Raw genomic sequence first — 9360 nt, forward strand, 5'->3', positions numbered from 1 at the left:
AAATTGGGGTAATAGCCATTTGGGTCTGTTTGAGATCTGCCAAGATACAGGCATTTGTTTCTTTGCTTGAATTTTTATGGTACCTATTACTGGTATAAAACTGGCGGTTCAAAATTCTTAGTTTAGTAGTTTTGTGTATTTTAAACAATTACTCTAATAAAAGGGCAGGATTCTATATTCTAAGCAAATTTCTGACTGGAATTGAACCCAGGACCCAAAAGCCTGATTTGTCATATTCTCTTAACTTAAAAACAGTTTTGTAGATTTGTTTTGACAAAAATGTCTTTGTATGCTTTCTATGGTTCCTTTTTTATTATTGCCATTACCTGCTTCCAGTGTACATTGTATCTTATTGTTTTGCTGTGACTTTTTATCTTCATTCACTTATTTTAGCATCGGGAGCCCTGTGGTGAATTAATAATTCAGTATTAATAATCTGCTTTTAATTCCAAACTGTCTCAAAGTACTTCACGTGTAGGAGGGTAACTACTTTGTCCACCACTGAAGTACAACACCACCTGGATGCACAGCTGCCATTATGCTCTAGCAGCCATACTACAGAGTAGTGCAAGGGGAGAAGTTAGAAATGAAGGGACTGTGCTAGACTGTGCAAGGCCAAGTGGAATTTAGGTCAAGTGGGATTGATCACTCTTGCGAACACTTCCAGTTGATTTTTAAAGACCACATAATCAGGACCTCCATTTAATATTCCATTTGAAAGATGACTTCTGCTATAGCATAGCATCATGTTACCATACTGGGTTACTGGTTTGGAAATTTGGTCCAGAAGGAACAGTGTTACTTGTTGGTTCACCACTTGCAGAAGGAACTCTTTGGAGGTCTTCCATCCCAATCTTGCTTTGATATTGAAAGCTCATGTGACCAGACTACTGGGTGTTGTATAGCTTGTGCCTTGAAAGTTGAATAGAGAATATTACAAAGGCAGCAAATACCATGAAATGGTGATTTCCTCAAATGCACTTATTATGAGATGGGCAAGAACACAGGTTGAGATTTTTTCCATGTATTTATTTTTTACATACCGTACATAAGTAAATAGGATTTACTGAAGTGTACACATTTTAGAGAGATTTTTAAGTCTAATGAAGCATGAAGCAATGTGATGAAAAATTATTAAGACATAGATCGGTAAGAATGCAGTTAAGTCACATCTTATAATGTTATGGATACATTCTTGCAACAAATCATTCAAGCTTCTGAAAATGAAGTGAAATGGCATGTTACTCTACATAACATTCCACTGGTCTATGAAACCTTTGAGTTTATTTTGCTATATACATATCTAAGCATGGGATAACAAAATTTCTAATGTTAAGTAGCAGTGCCATGTGTTTCAGTGTTAATTGCTAGCATGAATGATTTACCTAAGATGAGGGGGAGCACTTAATTTAGGCAAAGCCATATTGACCTGGGTTATTATCATGCTGTTATGTTTAGTCTAATTTGCCATCCTGGGAGTATTGCAATTTACCAAGTTTAATAGGCCCCGTCCTGCATATGTGGTTATTAGATGATCCAGCAAGAATTTAATACAGCCATTCTATAAGGATCCCAGACATTCAACTTTAATAATATGGCTGGTCTCCTTTTTTCTAGAAAAGCAAAGCATTTATCCAAGATTGTTCCATACCCTCTTGCATTAGGAGATGAGTCACTTACTAACTGTTGTTAACATTGTCACAGTCCATCAATCCATCCATTTCTTTAGCTATCCAGTACAGGGTTGTGAATGAGGCAGAGCTTATCCTAACAAGTAATGGGCAAAAGGCATGATGATACACCCTAGAAGGCACCCCAGTCCATTGCAGGGCATGCACAGGTAAAAACACACAAACTCATTCCAGGGCCAATTAACCTACCAGCATGTCTTTGGACTGTGGGAGGAAACTGGAGAAAACCCATGTGAACATTGGGAGAACATACAAACTCCACACAGATAGCATCCCAGGAATGGAACCCAAGCCCCAGACTGTAAGGCTGCAACTAAATGCCAAATCAGAGGAATATTTAATCCTGAAAGAATCGAGGATGGTTATACTAAATTCCAATTTTCATTAAGTGTACTTAAACTAAGCAACCAGGTCTTATCTTGTGCGCATTATTTTTATTTTACACAACTCCCCTGTCTTGAGGGATAAGGGACAAGGCCTGCTGATTTCAAAATGTTTCAGGGTCGGTCACCGAAGGTGCTCTGCATCCTGGCAATTCCCTCTAGGAAGCATTCACAAGCTAGTCACTACCCTGAGTAAAGCAGTACCCCCCCAGTGACTGAACTTGGGAGTGGGAACGTATTGGTGTGAGGTTTATGCTAAAACTATAACAATAATAATACTTTATTTTATATAGCGCCTTTAAAGGTGGCTTCTCAAAGTGCTTTACAGAATGTCAACAACAATAAGTAAAAAAAATACACAAGATAAAACAATAACAATATACAGAGGAGACTGAGGATGGTGGTACTAAGAAAAGCAGAGGTGTGAAGAATGGAACAGTTAAGTAAAGGCTTTTCTGAAGAAAAAGGTTTTGAGTCTGGATTTGAATGAGTTTAGAGAAGGTGACTCTCCGATATCCTTGGGCAGAGAGTTCCAGAGCTTGGGTGCAAAACAGGAGAAGGCCCTGTCACCCATACAATGTAGACGGGCTTGGGGGACAGTAAGGAGACCAGAATTTGAAGAGCAAAGGTTGCGAGGTGGGGAGTACGACGATAATAGTTCAGACAGGTTTTGAGGTGCCAAGCCATGCAGAGCCTTATAGGTGAGCATGAGGATTTTAAAGTCAACACGGAATTTGACAGGAAGCCAGTGCAAGGGCTCCAGGATAGGAGTAATGTGGTCACTTGCACTAGACCTGGTCAGGATTCAGGCTGCTGAACTTTGGACATACTGCAGTTTGTTCAAAGTAGATTTAGATACCCCAGCAAGTAGAACATTACAGTAGTCAATTCGAGAAGAACACAAATGTGTTGATCAGCTTTTCAGCAACAGTTAGTGATCGAATAGGGCGAAGGTGAGCGATATTTCAGAGGTGGAAAAAAAAGATGTTATGACAATATACTGCATATGTGGGTAGAATGTTAATCAAGAATCGTATATCACTCCAAGAACTCAGGGTGACTTTATAGTCTCACAGGTCGGAAATATGGTGTGTCACATTAGAAAACTTCACTTCTCTTTTACTGTCTAAAGTTGTAACATGAGAGTACCCATGACACACATTTTCCATGGACAATTAGTGAGCATAAAAAACAGAAAGGAATGCATTTCAAACCTGTATTGCTAGTCATGTAAAATCAAAGTGTTTGGCTATAAACTTACTGCAGCCTAATTTTAACCATTTATGAAGGCAACCTTAAACTATATGTGGGAAGTCACAATTTTCTTATCCAACACTTCATCTAGTGTATTTTCTTCTAAATATTGCACTACATTTATATAAGACATGTTGATACACCCTAGAAAGCGTTAACTGTTTGAGGGTAAAAAACAAATCAATGCAGTGTATACAATATGTGTATGTATACATAGTATATTTAGTTTAATTAAAATTAATATTAATGTAGTGTCAGGGTTTAAAAATGGGGGTAATTGCCACTACAAACAATGAAATAATCTTTTCAGTTACATTGTAAGCTGTAGTAAGAGGTACTATTAAACAGTTAAATGTTTATTTGCATGCCTACAGTAAGTACTCCTTTAAAAATATAATTCTTTTTAAGGATTACTAGTTGTATTCTGAAGCTAAAACCTATTATATAAAGAAGACATGCATAAAATTGTAATCCTGTCTGGGTTTTTAAGCTTTTATGCCTCAGATACAAAAATGCATTCATTTCACTAGCTCTGAAAATTGTACAGTGGTTAAGAAATCACTCACAAAAGTGCTCTGTATAGTGCTGACTTAGTTTTTTACTTATCATCCTCCAAACCATTTTTTTTTCATACTGTCTTACTTTAAATCTGTTTCTTTACATCTCAGTTCACAGCAACAACTCCCACCGGCAACTGGGAGAATGAGGATGGACACATAGGCTTCTTTACCTGCCACCTCTCTGGGGTCATTCATGACATTAAAAACTCCACGGTGCCTAGCAGGAATGTAAATGGTGATTGAAAGAGTGGAGCTTCTTCGTTGACGTCACTGAAAGCCTGCAGGAGCCCAGGAAGTTGCTGCTCAGCCAGCAGAGAGCTTTGGTTGACTACATCTAATAAACTCCAGTAGTGTGCTGACAATTGTGCACCGATGCTTGGAAATTCTCTTCCATTCGGAATGTACTTTTATTCAAAAGGCCTGTTAACTATGACTTTGTATCGTATGTCTTGCCATACACAGTTCTAAGTGAGGGTTAACACAAGATATTTAGATGTTAAGCATTCCCTGAGAATCTAGGTTTCTGCTCAAAACCACTAAGGACTTCCATACTTATTTTTAGACATGCATAAGAAAGGTACACTTTCTGTTTAACCAAAAGGCTTATTGATTCAGCTGTGGATTTGAAAACAGTATTATCTTAGTTGGTAAAAAAAATGTATTAAGGTTTAAGTTGGATTCAAGATATATAATTCAAAAGCATATAATGTACTCATAAAAATACTAAAAGGAAAATAAAGACACTAAGAATTGTGACTTATGACTTGATTTTCTAAGGCTTTTAATTCACATTAGTATTAGTGTAGTATTAGTGTTGGTTGTTAGGGCTTTGCTCAAGAAATGGCTAGAGAATATCATCTGATAAATTAGCTACTACAAACCAAATAAACTTGATGGACCAAAAAGCCTGGTCATGTTTCTTATATGGTTATAAGAAACATTTCTTATATGGTTCTTATATGGTTTTGTAAGTCGTGGGAACATTATATCCCCAGGAGGTGTACTAACTCTGCTTAAAATCTCACCCTGTATCAGGGGCTTAAAAAATGAAGTGCATTTTAATAGGAGTATCTTATCTAAGAAAACAGATGTATTTTTTAGTATCATGCATTTAATGATTCAAGCAGATAAATATTGCTTATGTTTTCAATTCAATTAAGTCCTTCAACCAACATGTTCATCAAAGCTAAAAATGAATTCATACATATGGGAAATGTATAAAATATATTTAGATTTTACAAAAGTCTGTTACTTAAATCCTACATTTTTTTCTCACTTAACAATGACTGCAAAATAAACAGAAAAATATATTTCAATCTGTTGCAAAAGGCTGGAGAAACAGTACATATTAAAATGACATTCTGCAAGCTATATCATTAAAGAGCTCTGACTGACATGTTAACATTGAGAAAGTCCTTTGAAGGTAACACAGGTGCATAAAGTCTCACCAAGATAACACTTTGTAACTAAATGCACAAACATATATTCAAGAATACTTCCATGGGCCAAGGACAAAAATATTACACATTTATAGAAACTTTGTAAGATACCAGGGAAATGCCAGACATAAATGAAGAGACGATAACACTTCTAGACAAGTAAACAGACTGGTGTTAACACACAACAGACATTGCTCTGTCTGGATCATCACATAAATAATTTTGCAGCGGAGTGATGTTTTAAGTGTAGGTGGATGGATACAATTTGGAATTTGGCAGGCCAAAGGCAGATTGGACAGTAAGTGTTTTCATTAAAGGATAAAGCAGTCTACGATTTTATTTCCATTTCTTGCTGGTTCTAGACTGATTAAAACAGAGAGCAGAGTGTTCCAAAAGCAGAGAGTTTAAAAAGTACTAAAAGTGTTTTCACATCAGTGCTGTCTGGGCAAAGTCAAACTTGACAGCAATCATAGGTGCCTGAAGAAGAATAGTGAAGCTGCCACAAACCTCTAGGACCTGCCAAAGCCCGTTTTTTACAGATTACTGAAAAGTACAATCAAGTAGAATGGACATTAAAGTCAGCCTCATTGCAAGAAACCTAAGAAGCACAACCGTATAACAGCACTAAGACATAAGCTCTCAAATTTAAACCACATCTTGTTTAAAGTAAACATTTTATGGCCAAGAAAGCTTTTTCACTATTAATATATACTTTTAAATGGCTATAATGTTTAGAGGATATACTGTATATAATCAGTTTATTCTTTGCTTTTAGAAATTGAATAAATCTTTAGATCTTTTTTTAAATACTGTAATTGAAGGAATAGCATTCAAAAGCTTAGAGAGCACTTAGTATGACTTGGGGATTTTTTCTTCCATGGTGTTCTAAAAATATAAAACCTGGAAAAACACAACCTATAGCAAGTAGCAAAAAGTGCTACAAACATCCATCCACACATCTAATCCCCTCATCCAATTCCTGGTCACAGGGGAGCTAAAGTCTATTCCAGCAAGCAACAGGCTCAAGGGAGGATACACATACACACTCACATCAGCGCCAATTTTCCCAGACGACAGGAATTTGTAGGGATATATCTCAGGATTGAGGCTTCTTGCCTGTACAGTGATTAAAAATAAGCTAATTTAGAGCATCCAGGTGTTATAAAACATTGTCCAGTACAGATACAATTAATGAAACATAGAAATATAATCCAAAATGTGCATTAAGCTATCAACATCTTTTTGCACTACAGTCTTAGAAATGAAAGAGCAGGGCTTTGTGCCACTTTCTTTTACTAACGGAGTCACTAGCCCCTGATCTGCAACAAGGATCCTCTCTGTTCAACCCAGCAACTGAGCATCTGTGCACAGTAAAAAGACAACAATACTATTGAATAGAAAAATGTCAATAAACATGACTTTCATAATAACAGGTTTAAGATGGATAACTTGTAGTTTCACTGCCTGAATTCAGTTAACTTTTAACACAACACAATTGAAGTATTTTGAAAACAGTTGTGAAGTGTGATTAAATATTTTTTCTTATTCCTTTCTATCATGGTAAAGTTACCATTGTGGTTGGTATAGTGTCACAATACTAATTTTCCAAGGAGTTTCTGAATCAGTGCCAACATACATTTACTGGAATACATAATCATTGGGAAACGTGTCTTTCTTCCCTCATTTTTAGTTCACATTTGAGGCACACTATTCACCAATAATATCCTGCGCTGATGTTTAATTATGTTTTGTGAAAAAGAAAAGTTTCTGTTCCTTGCTTTTACAATACCATGTTGTCTCATCTTAATCACACCATTTGTTACTTCAAAAATAATGTGCCCAGCAATATTTTGAAGTCAGCTACAGACACATTGTAGCGGATCTACTGTAAATCAAATCTGTCTTGATAAAGATGTTGATAAAAATATTATCCTGGACAAATATTATTCTGTATTAAGAATGGTTGTGATTAATTTTGTACATTATCTGACAATAATGATCCTACTTAAAAACAAGATTGCACCTAAAAACATCCATGAAATGAAAAATATTGCAATACCTAGGGTGACACTATGACTCCATGTTAATTAGGTCACTTTGAGAAAGGATGGAATTTTAAAATTGTCCTTAAATTTGAAAACATACTAAAAAATCTGTCCCTAATGATGTATTCAAATCAGTAACTTTGTTCAGCTGTTCACAGGATTTGATCATTGGTAGGAATACTGCACATGGCCATGAATCGCAACAGCAAAGGCATTTTCATCTTAGCAAAGGCAAAATGCTGCATGTGCAGGCTAAAGTCTTCATCCTAGTTCAAAAAGTTCATCTTAGCAAAAACACTCTAGAACCATAGCATAAGAAGCTTCCTCTTCCTCACATACTGCCAAATGGAGGGAGATTCCAACACAGATGGGGAAAACTAATGAACAACAGGTATCTGCAAGTGATGTTTAAAAGATAAACTGTAAGATGAACATCTACAAAAAGTAAAGGAACAAGTAATAGGTTTATTCCATGCTGAAAAAAAGGAGATAAAACACGTTTTTTTCAGCATGGAATAAACCTATTACTTGTTCCTTTGCAGCCTACCCATGCTGACGCAGCTACCCACCTGAACATCTACAAAAAGTAGATTACATATTTTGAAACTGAAGAGTGAAGATGTGTTATATGCAGGTTGCCCACTTGCAAAAATTTAATGAGACATTGAATATTTTGGGAAATAGGGATTGTTGTTAAGAATTTCTAGAACTTTATTTTGTCTAAGATGTTAACTGTCTTATGCATTCAACATTTTAATGCATTCTATTCCTGTTTCTGGATGTTATGAATGATGCTGACATTTCTTTAAATTTATATACTCACTTGGTAAAATTTGCTGAGCCTGTACAGTGCCTTTCAGAGGTATTCATACTCTTCCCTAAGATGTCCCATATTGTGAAATTACAATGTTTTATATATATATACACATTTTTTAAATTACTATTTTATTAAAACCTGAATGCTCATACTGAAGCATTCTAGAGGTTTAATAGGTTACAGATAAATTGCAAATGTCAGCAGAAACCAAAGAAAAAATGAAAAATGTTGTGTACTGTATGAATTCAGACCTGTGAACTCAATATTTGGTGGAAGCACCTTTGGCAGCAATTACAGCTACCTGTCTTTTTGGCTCACTCTCTACCTGCTTTGCATGCTGGCTTGGTGAAAGTTTTGTCCATTCTTCTTGACAGATTTCCTCAAGCTCTCTCAAGGCTTAGGGATTGCTTTTATACAGGAGCTTTCAATATTTTTCCACAGAAATAAAATCAATTGAATTCAAGTCTAGTCTTTCTCTGGGCCATCCAAGGACATTACCTTGCTTATGTTGTGGTGTGTTGTCTTTTCTTTCTATTCTACTTTCTTTTCTTTCAATCCCTCTAGGGTCTGTTCCACACCCTACATATTGACCCTGACTGTATGGTAATTGATGAGCAATCAATTCGATCACATTGCTGCCACAGTGCTGATTGTATCAGGTTTGGTAGAGGACCTTAAGAAGGGGGTCATCTACAGAGCAGGGGGATATTCCTGTATAGTTTATACAAATCTGAACACATTTCTTTTCAGTTTTTTCCTGAAAACAAGTCTCTTTAGCTTAATGAATTTCAGTAGTGGTGGAATCCAAGAAGAAGATAACGTATTGTTGGCTGGTTTGAGCTTTATTGTGTTAATCCTGTTGTTAAGGTTAACATCCACTGCTCTGCAAAGTGCTTGAGTTTAATGTAAATCTGTCATCCCTTCATATTTGAGCTGTTTGCCTTAATCTTGTTATTCTACAGCTCTGTTTATTAGAATATGTTTATTCTAATATTTTGTTAAATTGGAGTCTACATTATAACTGTTATCTGTTAATGTTATCTAATTCCCATCATACTGAAATGCATGTTGGTACTGTAAAATAGCATAACCTTGCTTTAAAGCTTCTTTGCAGAATTCTCTGTAAGCACTTTTACTGTTGAAAATAATTGACACCATATTTACATGGAAA

At 35.9% G+C, this 9360-nt stretch overlaps 1 protein-coding gene across 1 annotated transcript in view; it reads left to right on the forward strand.

The window, feature by feature from the left end:
- rbpjb (recombination signal binding protein for immunoglobulin kappa J region b) overlaps positions 1-4358 on the forward strand; it is an 81154-nt gene extending 76796 nt beyond the window's left edge. Inside the window, exon 11 of the mRNA XM_069190473.1 lies at positions 3997-4358. Coding sequence (XP_069046574.1) covers positions 3997-4048 — 52 coding nt within the window. The 3' untranslated portion in view covers positions 4049-4358. The remainder of the gene's footprint in view (positions 1-3996) is intronic.
- Positions 4359-9360: the final 5002 nt, after the last annotated feature.

The sequence above is a fragment of the Lepisosteus oculatus genome, chromosome 1 (genome assembly GCF_040954835.1).
Source record: "Lepisosteus oculatus isolate fLepOcu1 chromosome 1, fLepOcu1.hap2, whole genome shotgun sequence".
Classification (NCBI taxonomy): domain Eukaryota; kingdom Metazoa; phylum Chordata; class Actinopteri; order Semionotiformes; family Lepisosteidae; genus Lepisosteus; species Lepisosteus oculatus.